Here is a 21,520-nt window from a genome sequence, read left to right as displayed (position 1 = left end):
TTTTAAAATAATGAATAATTCTTGTTACTAACTTTCAAACGCAAGGCTACTGCTTTCAAGGCGACTGTCCCACTTTGAATCTGCAGTGCGAGGCGATTTGGGGTTATGGCGGTTTGGCAGCAGATCGCCAGTGCTATGAGCAATTCAACTCGAAGGGTTCGATCAACGGCCATTGTGGGCGTGACTCCAATGAGCATTATATTAAATGCGAGCCAGAGTGAGTATTTTTTTCAATTTTTATATATTTGTATGTCTTTTTTTTACTTTTTAACTATATAAATATAATATGTGATATTGATAAGTTTAAAATATATTAATATTTAACGGTAATTTTGTAAATTTAATTTTTCTCAACTGCTGTAAATTAAACTCAATTGCTTTATGTATTAAACTCAATATAGTTTTCGGACTGTGTTGCCTTTATGACGCATTTCTCACGCCATATTGATTTCATTATGCCTAAAATAGCATTACCATTATCCATATTAATTTATAATCGGCTTTTTCAGCTAAATTTCAATTTCCAATTTTCTATTAGTCTCTCCTCTTTGCTAGCGAGTATGTAATGATGTTTATTTTCGCTGTTTATTTTTAGGAATGTCCAATGTGGCACATTGCAGTGCAAAGAGGGCGAACGCCAGCCAGTTAATGATGGCATTGATCAGCTTTATTCGAGTACAGTTATCTCAATCAAAGGAACGGAATATACATGCAAGTAAGTAGACACACATACACTCACACAAAAATTGTGGTGAATTTTTAAATTTGTAATTTTAGTGAGTTAAATAACGTTACTTTACAAAGCGTTTTTTCGGAAATGAACGAATTTGTAAATTAAGTTGGTTTGATTGTTGTTTTTGTGGATTCAAATGTCAACTTGTTTTAAAATGAAACCGACATTTTTCTTTAATTAAAAATCAAAATAGTAAACATTTTTTGATAGTTTTTTCTTTTAAAATGATTTCTGCGAACTTTTCGAAATAGACACTGTTATTGCTGCCACTTAAAACCGAGTATTAATTTTGAAATTCAAGACAATGCACATTTAGATATTTAAAGAAAAAATTCACAAAAATAATTATCGTATTTTAACAAATTAATTAATTTAATTAAATTAATTATGGGAAAAGTTATCGTTGGTAATTGAATATCAGTGGTAGGTACAGAAAACGGGCTGATTCGACGGGGTCGGACCAAAGGAAGCGGTGTGTTAAGTGAATCAATTTAGTAATGCATGAGGTGGTTAATGTCATTCGAAGACTCTTTGCATGAGAGGAAATATAGTCTGTATGTTTTTTCTGGATAAGTAGGAGCTTAAGCTGCAAGAGGCAATTATGCCTTTCATATTACTGTGCCCAAAATAAGGTGACATTGTATTTATTTTGAAAATTCTTTATTTATTCTTCCAAATCAATTTCATCCCCTTCAAAGTAATCTCCACCCGATGCAATGCACTTATGCCAACGGATTTTCCAATCTTCGAAACACTGGTTGTAGTCACTTTCCGGAATGGGCTTCAGTTCCGTCTTCGCTGCGGCTTGAATCTCCTCTATCGTATAAAAACGGTGTCCCAGGAGCAGTCTTCTGAGCTTGGTGAACAAACAGAAGTCGCACGGCGCTAGATCAAGCAAATACGGTGGTTGCGGAATGATATGGGTTAAGTTTTTGGCGTAATGGTCACGAATTACGAGGGCAGTATGGGATGGTGCATTATCCTGGTGTAAAAACCAAGAATTGTCTTTCCACAATTCCGGCCTTTTTAGGCGGATAGCGTTACGCAAACGACGCATAACGTTCAAATAATATTCCTTGTTGACTGTTTGACCGGTTGGCAGGAATTCATAATGCACAACACCACGATAATCAAAGAAAACAGTCAACATGACCTTGATTTTTGAGCGACTTTGGCGCGATTTTTTTGGTCTCGGCTCTCTTTTGGCACGATATTCGCTCGATTGATCGGTTGTTTCGGGGTCGTAAGCATAGATCCAAGTCTTATCGCCAGTTATAATGCATTTCATGACACCCTGGTAGTCGGAAAGCATCGTTTCACACACTTCAACGCGACGCCTTTTTTCCAAAAAATTCAATGTTTTCGGTACCAGTCGAGATTTGACGCGCTTGAGGCCCAAAACATCCTTCAAAATGGTATTGGCTGAGCCTTTCGATATGCCAACTTCATCAGCAAGGTCTCTAATTGTTAATCGACGGTTTTTCAACACCAAATATTTGATTTGTTGAACGTGAGCTTCGTCGGTTGAGGTTGATGGTCGCCCTGGACGCTCTTCGTCTTCGACACGTTCACGGCCGGGTTGGAACTCACTATACCACTTGTAAACATTTTTTTTAGACATAACCTCAACACCAAAGGCTTTCTGTACCATTCTTAACGTATCCGCAGCAGAAAATTGATTCCGTAAACAAAATTTAATGCAAATTCTTTGCTCAACAAATTTCGACATCGCAAAAAACGAAAAACTCACTTTTAGCAGCTCGCAAAACGACACGTATCTCAAAGACTAATGAATATTTTGACATGAAATTTGACATAAATGTGACTGACAGTACTACCAACATAAAAAAAAAAAAAATAATTCTCCAAATCCTTCGACGCGCGCAGTTTAAATTCAAATGTCACCTTATTTTTTGGTGATATATATTACGTTAAAAGCATTATTCCTCCCTTCCATTCTTCTTTTTTAGCATAATCTAGCCCCCACGCGTATATTGAATTTTATTAAAATCGACACCAAAGCTAAACAGTGATCCATTTTGAGTTTATTTACATTTTTAAAGAAAAAACACAGAAACTTAAATTTGATGGCGAATTTTTATTATCCTTCGAAAAATCATTTTTAGCAATTATTTTTCGAAGATTTTCTCTTACATACACAATCTGCTAAATCTCTTGATATATTATTCGATAATTGTGATCATCAAAGTTACTTGGCTTCCTCGGCTAAAAGTGTTAAAGACACTGTATATAAACAATAAAAAATCTCGGCCAACAAAACTTTCTACTGGCATCTGATGGCAATAAAGGTACCTAGAAATGAAATACACGGTACAAAAAACCTGGCAGAGTATAAAACTGGTTCCTGATAAAATATATACTTTATGAAATGAAAGGTGTAAAAAATATAAAACTAAAATCTTACTTAATCTTTCTTAACAAAAATATTATATCTCAAAGAGATATGTCATTCAGACTGATGCATCAAAATAAATATAAAAAATTTGTAGGGCCTTTTATGCTGTAGCAAATGCATTGTTAAGGGTATCAATGTTTCGGTGCAGCCAAATGTAACGTTTTTTATTTTATTTTATTTTATTTTATTTTATTTTATTTTATTTTATTTTATTTTATTTTATTTTATTTTATTTTATTTTATTTTTTTTATTTTATTTTATTTTATTTTATTTTATTTTATTTTATTTTATTTTATTTTATTTTATTTTATTTTATTTTATTTTATTTTATTTTATTTTATTTTATTTTTTTTTTTATTATGTTTTTTATTTTTTTTTTTTTTTTTTTATTTTTTTTTATTTCATTTTATTTTATTTTATTTTATTTTATTTTATTTTATTTTATTTTATTTTATTTTATTTTATTTTATTTTATTTTATTTTATTTTATTTTATTTTATTTTATTTTATTTTATTTTATTTTATTTTATTTTATTTTATTTTATTTTATTTTATTTTATTTTATTTTATTTTATTTTATTTTATTTTATTTTATTTTATTTTATTTTATTTTATTTTATTTTATTTTATTTTATTTTATTTTATTTTATTTTATTTTATTTTATTTTATTTTATTTTTTCTTGTGATTACTCCTCTTTACCACTGAAATATATTATCGTTTTTTGAAAGCAACTTCTTCTTTATTCCACCCTGTATATCCTGCTTAACCTCATAATCCACTGTCATCATTATATGCACACAAAGTTAACTTAATCCCTTATCCGCTTATTTTCCGTAGAGCCACTAGCGGTCAAGTGGGCGCTAATGAGTATCCGGAACATGGACTGGTGAAGGATGGTACGCCTTGCGGTACTGATTTGATTTGTCTGAATCAGACTTGTGTCAGCATATTTCCACACGTCGATTCAACCAAATGCCCAACAGATTCACAGGGAAAAGAGTGTTCAGGACGCGGGGTAAGTGGAAGAAAATTAAAAACAAACAAGATGCAAGCGAAATTAAGCAGTAATTTAAACTCAGCTTGAAAACGCTACAAGCTTAACTGTACAAGATTCGTTGTTGCAAATACAAAAAACAAATTTATAATTACAAAAATGCATAAAATTGCGCTGTGAACGCAGTCATGAATAGTGTATGTGTTTGGACTCATGCTCTTATGCAAATATTGCATTTCACACATTGAAGCATGCAACATCAAAAACAACAACTGTAGTGATATAATTTTAATAATTTTGTGCGGCGCTTTAACATTATAAAATTTCAGCCACGGCTTTATGCAACAAAGTAGTAATTTTAAATCCAATTCCGCGCCTTGTCGCCAGTCAATGGGCACTGCTGCCGCACGGGCCTCACGCTCGCAGCATTTCAAGCATTTTTGCGTGTGACCATTTAACCATTAAAGTATTTAACCCACAATAATGAGCGGCGCTGCAAAAGTGATTACACAGCCGCAGTCTCATTACGGCCGCCCCTCAACACGACAGTCTCATAAATCCCCTCACAAATAAAGTAAATAAGTTGAGGAAACAAAAATATCAATCGCCTGCATGATATATGTACTTTAACGATGAATGTAAATCAAGAATATTTGTGGTTAAAATTTGCCATACCGTGGCGAGTGCGACGAATGTTACGTATACGACATGGTGGCCGCGAGACGCCAGCAATAATTCTTAACGATGGCGCGAGCCATTCAGACCAACAACAATGCGCGTTATTATGCGATACAAATGCCAGAGGAATACATATATGCGTGGCTGTCTTTATATATGCGTGTGTATGTGTGTGTATACAGTAATCACCCAAAATGCGACCGTAAATTCCGTGCATTGACTCATTTACGGTCAGTAGTGCTGACATACTATCAACCAACAGTAATGTATGCACCAAACGAGCTGTAATAACAACAACAAAAATTATAATAACAACGACAAAGACTGCCCGAAGCACTAAAGTATGAAATAAAAGCACACACACACACACGCACACACGAAGCAGTTATCTCTGCGTACGCACCGAACGCCGTACGCCGGCAGAGCTCATTATATTGGGTCATCGCTTGGACATGCGTGTGCAGCGCCACGTCCGTAATGTATAAATACGCTTAAGTGTAATTAAAAATTTAAAATATTTCCCAAAGCTTTTACACATAAACACAACGAGCGCCTGATTGGTTGGGTGGCTCTGGTCCAAAAATAAAGCTTTTATCGTTCGGTCAGTGGCTCGCACGCTGTCTCACTTTACTGCCTGCATGCCTGACTGACTGACTCGCTGGCCGCGCGGCTGGTTGCTTCTCTGTAATGTTTGCTCCACTCTGCTGCGTAATTTCGCCTGTTTTTAATCCGTTTTGATAGCTGCGAATTTTAATGGAAATATTGTTTAAATGAAGCTTTCACATTGATTGCATTCATGCATATGCATGTGCGTGTGTGTGTGACTGTAAAGGCACTATTAATTTTAGCTGTGCCACATGACTAATGCGCATCTAAAAATAGATTAGCAAAATGTCAATTTTACAACGGAAAACAAATATTTATGCCACACATTCATACATACACATGTACATATATCATTGTAAATATACATATTAAAAGCTACTATTCCATATGATTGCTCATTGCAATTGCGTTTTTCTTTACGCTGCTTTCCACTTGCGCAGGTCTGCACCAACACGAATCGCTGCTTTTGCGACATGGGTTGGGGCGGCGTCGACTGTAGCCTTGTAGTTTTACTGACCACACCACTGCCAACGGAAGCGCTGCCAACCGCGGAGAATACTATCAAAATGGAGAAGAAGGAGACGCCATATGGTAAGATGCTTTTGTGCAGATTCTCTTATTTCTTTTATGTAATAATTGTTTTCACATGCGTGAACACGCTATCAAAAACCAAAATCAAATCAAGCTGTCGCTCAAAGACATCCATATACGTATGGTACTTAGTTTAACGCGTCTGGCTGTCAGGCTTGAGTCTGACTTTGTTGTACGAAATATATTTTTAATCAATTAACTTTGTTTCACAAATTAAGCTCTTCTGCTGTGAATAATTTTTGTTCACAAAAAACGCGAAACAGTGTAATTACACTTAGTTTAGAATATGGAATTTGAAAATATTTATTTTTTTTTTTATTTGCGTCATATGGGCAGAATGCAAAGCTCGAAGGCCTACGAACAAAACAAAAAATTGTTTGACGGGGTTCAAATAGCGTAGAAGCGTAGAGATGAAGTGAGGAAAGAAAAGAAATTTATTTTCTTTTTTCACGTTTGGCGGCACTCTTTTAGCATTAACAGCAGAGTTGCTAATTTTTAAAAACAAAAATTTTAGTTTAGAATTAAGATTTTTATTTTCCAATTTCAATTTTGAGATTGAAAATATTTTCATTTTAATACCGATTTTGAGCTTAAAATAAAATTTCAATGTATATTGAAAAATAATATTTTCAATTTACTTACATTAAATAACAAAATATTTAAAATTTTTTTGCAAAATCAAAAGTTTTCAATTTTCAATTCTTAATAACAAAATTTTAATTAAGGCTTGAAAATTTTATATATATTTCCAAATATCTTGAATAAAAAATTAAAATCTGCATTATTAATTACCTTTTCGAATTTTAGAGGTTTAAATTAAGATAATCAATTTTCTACAGCTCGGCTAACAACAAAAATCACAAACTCGTATACTTGCATCCTAAATGTATGCTTCGATAGATTTTGAAATTTTCAACCCTCATAGTAGAATTCTCAATAATAAATTTCAAAAATGTATATTTTCTATTTATATGTAGTTGTACCATATTAACTTACATTGCAATAAACTGTGGCAAAAGTATACTTTTATTCTCAAAATTCAACCAAATTTCGTCCTAAAGTGCAAATGCTTTAATAAAGCTTCCAAACTGTTTTACATAAAAGGGTCGAAACTGTTAGAAACTTTTATTGAATTAATTTTTTTTTAGTTTTCTATTTTTATACAGGACTTGCATTCTGCCCACGTAAATCGCCCATTGCACCTACTATATAAATCGCTTATTTCCATTTATCTACATACAATAATAACTAGAATATATGTATATATGTATATATAATATCTACCTTGAATTACAAGCAGTGAAATATTGTTTTATATAAATTTCGAGTAGTAGTAAAATGTTCCAATTTTAGTTTTGTACTATTGGGTTTTGAAATGAAAAATGATAGTTAGAATGCCTTTAATGACTCGTAAACTTCTATTCAACTAACTCTGGAAATGCGCCTAAATTATCAATTCCTTGATAATTAATATTTGTTAATTCCATACATACTTATGTTTTAGTCAAAGTTAATTTTTGGCAAAAATTAAATCGCAAATATATAAAAAAAAAACTAAAAGCTTTCTTAGTGTGTCAACCCAGCGTCATTTTTTCATGAGAATCTCAAGTTTCTCATAACAATTGAGGTGCCTGACAACTTGTAGCTTTCAAGTCGACTCACAAACTCTATAAAATTATATTGTTATTTTAGAAAATCCTTGTTAGGTTGATTGGACAAGAGTCCTGTACAAAAGGCACACTCGGCTCCAAACTCCAAAAACTATTTGCTTTTAGTATTGCTTTCATTATATGCATTAAAATATATAGATAAAAGCTGAAATAAAATAATTAGTGAATTCAAAGTCAAACTAATTTAAATCCCATAAATACAATGGTTTTGCGAAAGGCATTGCATGTAGTCAATACTCATATGAAATTTAGTTTTTGAAACACATAAATTGATAAAAGCAGTTACATTAAGGGTATTTTAATTATTTATAATACTTAAATTGGCATTTCAGTATTAACTTGTTTTAAAGTAATTAAAGTTTAAATTAAATTGTAAAGTAATGCTTAATACATTTTAACCTTTGAACTTTCTTCGTACAAAATTTCACTGCTTTGGTATTGGAACCCTTTTCTCCCACTCAAAACTGGTTGTGTTATGACAATGGTAATCATATAACAGCATTGCCAAGCACCAATATAATATAAAATATAAAAAAAATTTATTTAAAAATCATATGCAATGGCACGGCCAAATTTTAGTATTTAGTAGTCATGTAATTTAGAAGAAAGAACGGTATTTTCACTGCTCTGAAATTGTGGAAAAATGCAGCTGCCCTTCCACCCGCAGTTTCAGTTAAATTATAAATCATTTAAAAATTAATATTTAAACTACTGAAATAGCTTAAATGTATAATTCTTTTCCATACTATGTAATGAATTTTTAAGTTTACGAACGTTCTTTAATTTATTCATAACTGCGAATGAACGCAGTGTTGTGTTTTACTAAGTAGTCTCGTATTTACAAACTTTTAATTTTACTTGAATACGTTTTATACACAAAAATTGCAAACGTGCATAATTAACTCCTAAACATATGCTTTACAAAATGTTTAAACCCTAAATGTATGCTTCCGAGTTGAAAAAAAAATAAATTCAAAATTTGCTAAATTGAAATTTTTACGAAATTTGCTATAAACTATTTGACTTGTATAACTGGCATTGAACGAATTGGAAATGTTCCTTCCTTCCGTACAACATTTTACAGGCCCTTCAGATCAAAATAGGATCAGCACATTAACCATGGTCATCATATTAACCGTTATCGTGAAATGCGTCTTCATTAGTTTCGCAACTCTGGCGGTTTGCTACAGGTAGAGTACCAAGCAAAATCAAATCGAAACCACAACAACAAATTAACAAGGACAGAAATTCTAACGAAACATGGAAAAACTTAAAAAATATATATATATCTACAGAGTAAACGGCAACAAAGCAAGGAATGAGACTGAAATGAATTTGCACCTTTTTGCACTTGTAAATAAATATTTTTAACAAAATTTTTTCAATTTAAGTGAAAGTCTTCAAGTTGAACATTTTAAGAAACTTACGCGTTTAGAGCTTGCTCGCTTTGTTGCTGTTTACCTTACTCTACAAATTGCCCACTATTCAGCAATCAATTATATTGAAAATATACTATTGGGAATCTGATAAACATTTATAAAATAACAATTTCAGTTTTTTTTTTTTTTTTCAAATACAAAATTTCAATTTTTTTTTTCAAATATTTCGATCTAAACCCTTTCAGTTAACGAAATTCTGTTCTTTTTTGTTATGAATGTGACTTCATTTTTTTTTCAACTTTCCAAAAAAGTTTTGGCGCAAAATTCTCGAATTCTTGGGTTTTGAAAAATCTAATTACAAAATATTTTACAAGAAAAGTGACGAAGCACTCCACGACGGACAATAAGCAGCACGAAGCAAAAAATAACTAACGATATTTCGAATAACGGAAAACAAAAATACAGACACAGAAACAGTACAACACTTGAAAAACAATCAAACTGTATGAAATTCACTCAACACAAAGTCAAAATTGAATTAAATGGTTGCTTGGTTTTCTGTCCTCGGTCTCATTTACGTATAAATGTGTGTGTTGCTCTGCCATCAAAAAAATATTAAAATTACGAGCCACAACAACAAGTAGCGCAATCATGCTTCCATGTTGCTTGAACTAATACTTAAACACGCATTTACTTATATTGTATTTATGTAACTAAATGTTTTTAGCCTATTTATACATATGTTTTATAACTGTATTTCATGAACCTCTGTGTGGTGTGTGTCTGCAATATTTTAGTTTTTATACAGTGTTACATACTAAGCATAATTCTATGTAATTGTGTGCGTAATTCTTTTTCTCTGTTTTATTTTTTATATACATATATGTAATATATTACATACATATGGCAACCTTGTGCTTACATTTACAGGCATACATAAGTCATTTGTAAACTTCCATTTTCACTTGTACTATGTGTATAACAAATATGTTTGTGTGTATTTCGGTGTTTGTTTTCTTCAACCATTGCCACAAAATCGCTTGAGATATTCGTGCATTGAAATTCAACAAAAATATTTTCACACATGCATATATCAGACAACAACAGCGAGCTATAGTTTTAAAATCTTTTTATTTGCATATCTGTTTCATTCATTATCTCATTATCATTTCTTTAGATTAAAGCTTTTAAGGAGCTACATGGATTTCCTCGGTTAAAAAACAGCCTTTTTTCCAACAATATAAAAAATTAAATATTGTTAGAATTTTTTTTTGTTACAAACTTACATTATAAACAAAGAAAATCTGAATTAAAAAAAAACAATATTTTAAACTCGGCCATTGCAATGCCATTTCCGGTAAACCCTCGGAAAGAAGAAGCGCCTGCGTTGGCAAGATAACCCCTTACAGGCTCATCTAAAGTGAGAAAATACTTGTTTTAGTTCAAACTTTAGCTTAGAACTTATTCGAAGAAAAAAACTGAAAATTGGATTTTTGGCTGACATTTTTATAAAAAACATTTCTCGACATTTTTTTCAAATAGATGTAATCGAAAAAAATCCTTCGTCCAAGTTTTTAAAAATTGTAACTCAAAGACCTGTGTAAAATTTCATGAAGATCAGTTGTGTAGTTCTCGAAAAATCAACCGACTTCAAAAACACAGTTTCGGGAAAAATGCGTTTAAAGATGGTACACAGCTTAGAGTGCACGAGTTCTCAAGGCTGTATCTCCGGAACTATTACTCGGTTCAACTTGAAAATTTAGGACATTATTCTGGAGGTATTGAAGAGTTTAATAAAAAAAATGAATAAATTCGATTTTTGAAACCCGTAAACCCATGTAATCTCTTAATTTTTGCAAACTAGAATATGTTCTGTGAGTTGAATATATCTGCCACAGATCAAAACTCTTAAAATCATTAATCAAATAGCCGTTGCAGACAGCCGCTAAATTTAGTCAATTAATACAATTAATATAAACACTCAATTGAGCAGCTAAGCGAACTTGAGCAATATAATTCCTTATATTTATACCATCCTCTCAATTTATACCATCTTAATGAGAAATTTACTAAATTAAGGTAAAATACTTGAGTTCTCTCGTGAGAGAAACGTTAAGAAAGACTAATATTTTTTTTGAAAATATTTATTGCTAATACATACCTCTACTATAACTCTGAGTTATTTTTTGAAAACAAGGAAAATAAAAATAAGACAGTAAAATATTTTACGTAAAAATTATTAATATATAATAATAAAATTCCAAAACTCGGAAAATACTGCAGGCAAATAATCTTGAGCAGTTGTCTGATCTTAACAACTGATCTTGTTCTGTTTACCATAATAAGAGATGGAGAAAGGCTGATGGCGATTGGCGCCTCGATTGCCTGTTATTGGCAGCTGATATCCATTCGTGTAAATATCTGGAAAAAGTAAAATTTTAAATAATTATTAGGATATATTTATAAAACTGTGGAGGAAATGCTTCAATTTCTATGCTATTTTCATTTCTTTTACTTTCCATTGATATAATTTCATCATTTTTTGACAGTTCTCAATAATAATTTAAACTAATTTGGGTAGTACGTTTGAACATCAAATACCAAACATCAATTTATATACAACTTAATTGCTTTAGCTAATTGACTACTGTGGTCATGATATTATATATGTACATCAAATAGGATTCTAGTGATAGATACTAATTTAGAATTTTTTTTATTTCAATTTACTTATAATTTGACTCTGGCATATTCAGTATTTTTGTTTTAATATAACAAGAGCGGAATGCAAGAATATTAGAAACGTATAATTCAGTTCTTCCACATGGATAATTTGCAAAAGAAGACCAAAAAGCGGCTGTTGGTTTCCAAATATGAAATTTCAATACTAATTGTATAAGTTTGAGCACCAACTATAATGGCTCAATTTACATATGTCTTAATTGCCTCAGCTAATTACATGTATAAATAAGGTCATATATGCATTAGCACAACAATTTGCTAATTGACTGCATTAGTCGGAAGAAACAGCTAAAAAATAAGCTATGATAACTTGAAACAGTTCTTCAAAATCATTTGCAAACAAATGTACGCATATATTTATTTAAATTTTCAAACAAATTTATTTTAAATTAACACATTTCATGCCTTAATTTCAAAATAAAAATTACGTCTGTCAACTCAGAGTATATAGCAGTGAAGTTAGATAGTTTTATCACAAATACCAAATAGACTATAATATAATGAACTCAAAGAGAGTTCGAATTTTCACTCAGTAAAAAAGGCTATGCACAAATACAGTTCTGTCATTGACGTTTACAAATTTAGTTCATTAAAAATGAATATAAAAATAAAACGCTTCAGCCGCAGCACGGTTTCCTGTCAAAATTTCGCTTTTAATTACTTTCAACAAGCCATGGTCAGTGTGCTTTTGAATGGCAGTTTCTAATTTTCATTCGTTTATTATTTATTGATATTTTTGGCAAACAGTTATGTGCATGCATACAAACATACATACATAAATTTTGCTAATAGAGAATTTGCGCTTTGCTAATGCAATTTTTAGCATTTTGCCAATATTCATCGCAATTTATGCTTTCCATTTTGTGGACATCAATGACGTGCATTTTAGCTTTGATTTTATGTTATCAATTTATTTGATCACATTTCACAGTCACGCGCCACACGCCACATGCCACATGCCACACGCTCGTTATGGAACAACAGCAAACGGCACATCAACTCAGTTAAGTTATTTATTTTTTATTTCTATGTAACTGATGATTTGCTATTTCAGTTTTATTTTCATAATTCACTTTGCAAACTAACACTACGTGCTCTCAAAAATAGCGCCAGTTGATGAATAGATATGCTTTTGGTTTTTATTTTTATTGCTTTCAAGCTTAAATTCTCTACAATAAGTGAAATTAATGGCAAACAATGTGTTTGTGGTGGTTCAAAAATATATTTCCATGTGTTATATAGACATACATATGTATATGAATATATATGACGGGTGACCAGTATAATCTAATCTGACTAATGTATATTCACACAGATTATTTCATTGAAATATGGTGAATACATATATTTTCATTAAAAACTGCAATTTTTAGGAAACAAAGACAAGCAATTTTTTTAATTTCATAGTTTTGGGTTTTCTTAACTCATGTTATTTATATTTAGTGTTCATTCTTTTTAAGCCTTAGTATTTACATATACAACAGAAGATAAAACCTCTATTGAAATAACTCACCTGATTTTAGAATAGTAAGCTCTCACTATATTTTTATATTGGGGAAGACTGCTTAATTCTAGTTGCTGAAATACTTGCCATGAATACAATAACAGAATTAAGAAAATTAAAAAATAATTGCAAACGTAATGTAACTTTTGGCATACTGTTATCGGACAGCAGCTATACTCGCACTTTACTAATGTAATGACTAAAACTAGTAAGCCTTGGCGGTCGCCTTAGTCCGAGTGCAGCACCATTTTACGGGTGTGAGTCTTGGCTACCAACAAAACTAAGTAAAATTCTCTTAAAAAAAAGGTATGAAATACCATATTCTGCTGATAAATTTGCTTTTTTGAAAATTATGTGGGTGGCTCTTCTGCCAGGTGACAAAGGAAGTACTTGATACGTAATTTTAAATTACAGTTATTGCATCAAGTTTGATTTTAAATTAAAATATGGTAATCAAGAAATTAGCTTGGCTTTCTAATTTACATATTTATTCGTTTTCTTTTCTTATTTTTGACCTAGAAACCGCCTACGCGGTTATAGCCAAGTTTACAATAGCGCGCCAGCCGTTGTTCCTTTACGCTGTTTGGCGCCAATCGGAGATTCCAAGTACAGTCAGGTCTACTCCAAATGGTCTTTCCAACGAAGTGGAAATCCTCTGATTATCTTATCTACGACTTCTAAGTTATGACTGTCAACAATGACGTAGGAGCCAAGTCGCGAGTTAGACAACTGTTTTCGTCTTGCCCTCGTTCACTACAAGACTAATTTGCTTCGCTTCCTTATCTAGTCTGGAGAAGCCAAAACTAACGACGCAGTTGTTGAGGCTGATATCACTATCATCGGCGTACGCCAACAGCTGCACACTCTTATAGAAAACTGTACCTTCTCTATTCAGCTCCGCAGCTCGAATTATTTCCTCCAGGAATTGAAGAAATCGCGCGATAGGGAGTCGCCTTGTCCGAAAACTTGTTTTGTATCGAACGGCTCGGAGAAGTCCTTACCGATCTTAACGGCGCTGTTAGTATTGCTCAAGGTCAATTTACACAGCCGTATTAGTTTTGCGGGGATACCAAATTCATACATCGCGGCAAACAGCTTTGAAATCGCCGAAGAGGTGGTGGTGTCGATCCTCTTTCCATGGGTATTTTCCAAAATTTGGCGCAGGACTAAATCCACACTGATAAAGTCCTATCAGTTTGTTGACGGTGGGCTTTAATCTTTCACATAATACGCTCGATATAACCTTATACGCGATGCTAAGGATGCTTATATCACGGTAGTTGGCGCACATTGTAGGGTCTCCCCTTTTGTGAATTGGGCAGAGCACACTTAAATTCCAATCGTCGGGTTTGCTTTCTTCCGATTAAATTCAACAAAGAAGCTGTTGTATTTAATAGCTCGACCGGCAATCCATCGGCCCCCGGCGCTTTGATGGGTAATTGCTATTTGAACTTCTTCATGGTCGGACAACGGAACGTCTGCTCCATCGTCGTCGATTGGGGAATCGGGTTCACCATCTCCAGGTGTTATGCTTACACCGCCCTTCAGCAGGCAGGAGTAGTGTTTCCTTCATAATTTCAATTTTGCGTGAGTCATATTATTACTTACTTGTTCATAATCCAGTTTGTCAAGTTATTATTAGTTAGTTAGAACAAAATTTTCGTTGTCCTTCGTATACCGAAATGCCGAATATTATTATTTTAAAGCTCTGAAATTCCTCAGAATGAAGGTTAAGTGGGTCATTGTAATGTGGATTGGGTGTAAATGTAAAATTATATTTTTTGTTATTTTTTAAACAGAAAAATGTATTTTCTATTGAAAAATAATGGAAATTAAAAAAATTTATATTTTTATTATTTTGTTGTTTAGAAAATATTTACTTTTTTTTAATTCTTAATTTTTTTGCACAAATTCTTCACAAATGTGAGTCTTTGCCTAAAGTAGCTCGCTGTCGCTCGTTGTCTTATAATATTTTATTATTTTTTTCAAGCAACTAGCTTTTATTACGTAATTCTTATGGCTAATCTTGACTAATAATGCCTAAAAAAATATTTTTTTTGCAGCTAAGGAATTTAGCAAATCAAAATTGGTATTAAATTGTATGTTGTGAAGCTGAAAAAATTACGAAATCAAAGCTATTTTCAAAATAAGTAAATTTGCACTAAATGAACACATTAATTAGCACACTGTACATCACACTCACAACTGTATGTATGTATCATCTGATCACCGCATCTTAAGAACTCTGTGTGTGATGTGACCACATGTGTCTTAATGTATTGATCCTATGTCACGTGTAATTGTTCCTACTACATAATTGTGTATATTTGTGTATAATTCGTATGGTGAAGAAATAAAAAAAAATTAAAACTTGTATACAAGTTGTATGTACGTAACGAAGCATAAAGTACATGCTTTTTTATTTACAAAATAAATATGTATATTTTTATATATATGTATATAGTTATTTCTTTTCTTTACTACAACTTTCACTATTTGTTTTGTATTTATATAATATTAAATGCAGTCAAATAATTACATAACTTGTGCAGAATACGAAAACAGTTGGAGAACAAATTTTCAGAATATATTTTTCACAGGAAAGCAGTTAAATGCTGACTATAAAGCCATTACAGAGCTATAAAGCACGATTCTGCAAAGGATTAGCATTATTTAAAATACAAAATAACCCAAAGCTGAACGATATACATACATACATATATCACATGCCATACATGTGCATGTATATATGTGTGTATGAATTCTTTATGCGACAGACGTTAGCACAATACCGAATTCGCCGCAATTGTCATGCCACTAACACATCTGTCAAGTTTTTGGATGCAAGCCAGCTAAATTTTAAGAATCAGCCAGCAAAGAAGTCATGTGAAAGACACTTCATATACGTGCCGAGCATAACAACTGCGTAGACTGGCGAAGTTTTTGCTCCAAAGCGTAGTAAAATAAAATAATAAAATGAAAACAACGCCAATGTAAACACCCAAACACTCCAAATCATTACTACTCACACTTGCATACGAGTGGGGAGTGTTGCTCACACATATACTTGTATACTACACTATATACATATGTATATGGCCATTTCGTACTACTTCCTCACTTTTGCCACTTTTTCGTCTCCGCCTCACTCATTGCTCCTTGCCAAATCAAATCAAATCACATCACAATGCGTGTATTAGTGGATTACCATTGTCATAGTAGTTGAGGTTGCTGGTGGTGTTGTTGTTGTTGCGTTTATACTTGATTAATATTGCAGCCAGCAACCGCAAACAACCGGCACAGCAGCCGAGAACGCTTCAATCAAACTGAAGTGCTCGTATTTATTGCCCACACAAGTAGATACATACAAAATATATAAGAGTTTTAGTGCCACTGTAGTACATAGACACCTGCGTAAACAAAACCAAAGTAATACTAGCAACGCACTCGCGTTTACTTCACGCTCATTATACTCGCTGCCTGGAAACTTGTTTCCTTGGTGAAGTAAAACCAGAATTATTTAATACATATGCCTTTCTCCTGTATTTAAGCCAAACAATCTTATAATATATATCCCTACTATATTGACTTATGCCAATCAAATGAAATTCTAAACTTTATTTTTATACAAATTGCGCGTCACAAATACAACGTCAACTGCACCACAAACTACAACAACCAACGCCTTAATATCGTCCATGTGTCGCTCACAACGCTTGCGGAACAACAACAATAACAATGTGTATACGACGCTCACCCGTGTGCAATATTTTTTTGGTTCTTGTGTTACTAAACTGAAATGCTGAAACTTTTTCAATAAATATGCACTACACACATATACATATGAACATTTTATGTAAAAAATATTTTCTTAAACAACTACAAACAAAACAACTTATACCGCTTCCCTGCTCCTACCCAAACAAAAAAAAAATTCAATATCAATTATCTTATATACTTCCCCACTACCCACCAACCAACCCAATCCATTATAAAAAAATATATATCTATTATTACACAACAACAAATTTAAAAAAAAAAATAATACAAAACAAACAAAAATCACCTTACTTGCCACCAAATAACAACTAAAACAATAACAACGTTCACACTCGTATAGAGAACTACCACGGCTCAAATACAGTATTCCTGGTCGGTGTACTAATGTCAGTTGTTGGGTTCGTTTTTGTTACTTTCACCTTGATGGCACTGTGCTACAGGTCAGTTGTAGTACATAGAAACTTCTCCCTGTGTCTGAGGTTAGTTGAAAAGAAGTAATGAAAAACTTAAATCAAGAAAAACAAATACAAAAATACCAAACGCAAAAACAGTTACCTTTTCTGGAAAAAACTAATTTCAAAATTAATTAAAACCAAATTTTATTTGAATACATATTAAAAAAAAACAGTAAAAATCAACTGCCAGCAAGCGTTTCGCTAACACTGAAATGCTTTGATTCTGTTAATTCTAATTTTATTTTTTTCTATGACACTATTTAAAAATATTTATGCAATGTTTTTTTTAACTAATATTTATAATAATTTCTTTTTATATAAGAAATATTTTTTATGTTCAAATATTTTATTATTGTTACTTGTACTTTTTTTTACAGAAAAATATTTATTTATGGAAATTTACTTATTTTTTAAATATTATTAAATTAAAATTATTTAATTTTTGTGCAATCTATTTTTTAACTAATAGTTAAAAAATATTGCTTATCATGAAATATTTTATTATTATTATTTATGTATGTAGATGTTTTTCATTTATAAAAAAATTATTTATTTTTGAAATTTTTTTTATTTATGAGAGTTTATGGCTTAATAACTACTTTCTTATAATTTATTTTATTAAATATTTCCATTTTTATTTTTATTGATATATATTTTTTTGTTTGGAAAAAATATTTATATGTGAAATTTTATTCATTTAAAATAGATTACTAAACTAAAATTATTTTTATAAAAAAAAAATATAAATTATATATTTATTTACATATTTCTGATTACTTTATATTGCTTTATAATCAAAATCAACTTATAAAAAATTAGAAAATATAAATTTTTAATTTTTAAAATTATTTTTTTTTATTTTATTTTCTAAAAATGAGTTTTATAAATTTTTAATTAAAAAAAATATTTAAAATTTTTAAATTTGGAAAACAGTTTTATTAAATTTTTAGTTTTTAAGAATAATATATATATATTTTTTTAGTTAGTTTTAGTTATTATTATTAATTTTTTTCTATAAAAACATTTTTTATCGAAAAATTTATTAATGCCATAAAGGAATATTTATTCATACAAATTTACTTATTTAATTTTTTATTACCTAAAAAGTGAATAAAATGAAATAAATATTTTTTTTTTTATTTTTAAGTTATGAAAAATTAAAAAAATAAATTGTTTAAATTTTTAATAATAAAATTATTTTTTTTTTATATTTCTTAAAATTATTGTACGTAGTTTTATTTTTACTTGTTTTTATTATTGTTTTTCCTATAAAACATATTTTTTATCGAACAGTTCATTTATCTTATAAAAAATTATTTCTTCATAACAATTTATTTTCATTTAAATTTTTTTATCAAAAAATTCCTTTAAAAGTATTTATTTATTTAATGTTTTTTTTTTATTTCTAAGAAAGTATAGATATTATGTGCATAAATATTTTTTATATAATTTTTTTTTAATATTTTCACAATTTGCAAATTTCGTTTATTTAATTTTATTTTCGGTATTTGGTTGTGTTGGTTGCTTTGAACAAGTTTTTGTATATATGTACCTAATTTTACTAATATTATTATTTTTTTTTTACTAAATCGCATAAACAATTAACACTACATATGTACATACAAGACACAATAATAATTTTACTTTCTAATAAAAGTGAAATGCAAGCACTGCTACTAACCAGAGACAGACAATTGAACATAAAAATTAAAAACATACATACACAGAAAAAGGAGGAAAGCACTTTTATTACTAACTACCAAAAAGCTTAATTGACCAAGGCAAAGTGAAAAAAACTTAGGTTTCTTATTTTGCTGAGATATGTGTTACTTTGTAAATATAGTTTTATGTTTTTTGGGTTAACACCTAGTTAGACTTGTAGAATGTGGACTCTGTTCGTCGAGAGAAGGCTTTACTAGACTTGAAACAATTACATGCGCCACTGTTTTCATATATTCCCGCCGCTTCAATTGGTAAAATAAAAGATTTATACTAAGTTAATCGCTAAGTGAAATCAACAAAAATCCATTTTCTTTGCCACACTTGAAAAGATACTGAGACTCGTAGCCTCATAGGCTCGCGAATGCTTCAGCAAGCAGCTTCCTAAATGCAATGCAATTCCTAGTATCTTCTCACCACCAAAAGTAGTAACTATTGCTATATCCAAATAAGAGAGCAATAGTTTACAGCAGAAACTTATATTCAGATAACAATGCTTATGATTTTCATAGATCTATAAATACAAGTATATAAACATACATGTAAACTACTAGCCTGCTCTGCGCCAAAGACAAGGATCACATCACCTCAGTCGAGCAAAGCAGGCTCCTTTCCTTTATTCCGGTGGCGATCTTGGTGACCATATGTGATATATGGGAGGGCACAATAGATCATAGATCGCAGTACAAAGCTCACTTTTCTTATCTACCTTGAGATACTCTCGAAAGATGTTCATCTTTATCTGAATGCATAGGACTTTTGTTGTTCATTGTAAATGGCCACTCGCTTTACCTCGTAAGAGTACATTTAGAGTTTATGGGAGAGTTAGAAGAAGATAGATGGCATGAAGATCAGCGCCACAAATCACACTCAAGCATAATTAAAATCACAGAATTTCTGCTTAAAAGCTGAGATAATATATTATCTTCTTTGTTTTTGTTTTTCTCTACAACAATTAAAATAAAAAAATGTACAAGGAAATTTACCTAAACACATATCTCTTAAGCAAAATCAGCAACTAGACACAAAGCTGTCAAAAAGTCGACACATTAAGGTCAATAACGATTATTCTAATGAATAGAAATTACAAAAAAAAACAACAAACACTTAAAGAACTCAGGCAGGTACATACAAACGACCTAAAGCAGGACTCATTTACACTCATTCAAGCTTTTTCAATCCACTCTCCAACATTTTGTTTTACTTTCTTCTTCTTTAGTTGTAGTTTCAATTCCAAAATGCAGTTGATAAGCTTTTCCTCTTTCAAAAAAAAAAAACATAAACGTCTTCTAAATACTTTCTTATCTAAATGTAAATAGTGTTGTGAAGCAATAAACAAAAAAAGAAACAAAGTTTTGCTTGATTTTTGTATATTTGTAAATTTCTCTAAGCTTTTATTTCACTTTCTAAATAATTCAAACAATTACTTCTGTGTATGTAAATACATAAATGTGCTGTATTTAAGAAAACGTTGTCAAATGTACGTTTCAGTTAATTATTTGTGTGCAAATTTTCAATTTCAATATTTCTACATTTTTTGTTTTCGAGTAACTCAAAGATTTATGCGGAAGCGCGTTTTTTTCAATTTTACAAATAATTTAATAGAAAAGGGTTGTCACAAATCAGAGATTAGCCAATGAAAAACGCGTTTAGTTTTAAGCTAAAACATTTTCAAAAGTAGTAATGATTATCCAAAAATTATTTCCAGTTACTTTTTTCAGCTTTCCTAAACTCGTTTTCTTTATTTGATTTGTTTGAAATTAAATTCTCTTATTTTCTGTATAAAACCTGGACTAGAAAATCAAAAAAAAAATATTAAAAAACATTGTAGCGCCTCAAAAATCCCGTAGTTGTGTATAAAAATTTCAAATGCGAATATTGAAATTTTATATGAGTTTTTGAATCCCCGAAAATTCGCTACCCGAAATCGCCAAAGCGCCTTCAATTCAATGCAACATTTTCGTTAACTCAGCGTACTGACATTACAACAATGCAAGTGGGTTTCATTTCAACAAAAATTCAGCGCCTTATACGAGTAATAATACATATAACTACCTATACATACATATACATATATGTATTTAAGCAAAAAATTACAAAAGTAAAAAATAAGACTGACTTTTTTCTGCAAATGCAGTTTTTTAATTTCATTTTTTTTTATAAATAATTTATTATTTTTATTTTTTTATAAGAAATCTTTCATTTTGTTTTGTTATGGTTTGTAACTTACTACAAAACATAATCACGCAG

At 30.7% G+C, this 21,520-nt stretch overlaps 1 protein-coding gene across 30 annotated transcripts in view; it reads left to right on the top strand.

The window, feature by feature from the left end:
• Nucleotides 1-21,520, top strand: part of LOC105233287 (disintegrin and metalloproteinase domain-containing protein 23) — a 545,110-nt gene that overhangs the window by 492,958 nt on the left and 30,632 nt on the right. For 24 of the 30 annotated variants that reach the window (XM_049456178.1, XM_049456177.1, XM_049456175.1 and 21 more), the window contains exons 15-19: nucleotides 46-217; nucleotides 596-715; nucleotides 3,990-4,167; nucleotides 5,871-6,021; nucleotides 17,437-17,575. In XM_049456178.1, the coding sequence (XP_049312135.1) occupies nucleotides 46-217; nucleotides 596-715; nucleotides 3,990-4,167; nucleotides 5,871-6,021; nucleotides 17,437-17,575 (760 nt within the window). Of the gene's footprint in view, nucleotides 1-45; nucleotides 218-595; nucleotides 716-3,989; nucleotides 4,168-5,870; nucleotides 6,022-8,775; nucleotides 8,882-17,436; nucleotides 17,576-21,520 lie in introns of all 30 variants that reach the window. The other 6 variants (XM_049456160.1, XM_049456168.1, XM_049456166.1 and 3 more) reach the window with 2 other exon arrangements.

Source organism: Bactrocera dorsalis, chromosome 4 (assembly GCF_023373825.1).
Source record: "Bactrocera dorsalis isolate Fly_Bdor chromosome 4, ASM2337382v1, whole genome shotgun sequence".
In the NCBI taxonomy this organism is placed as follows: Eukaryota; Metazoa; Arthropoda; class Insecta; order Diptera; family Tephritidae; genus Bactrocera; species Bactrocera dorsalis.
The sequence above is the reverse complement of the archived record's forward strand: the minus strand, read 5'-3'. Positions and strand labels throughout refer to the sequence as shown.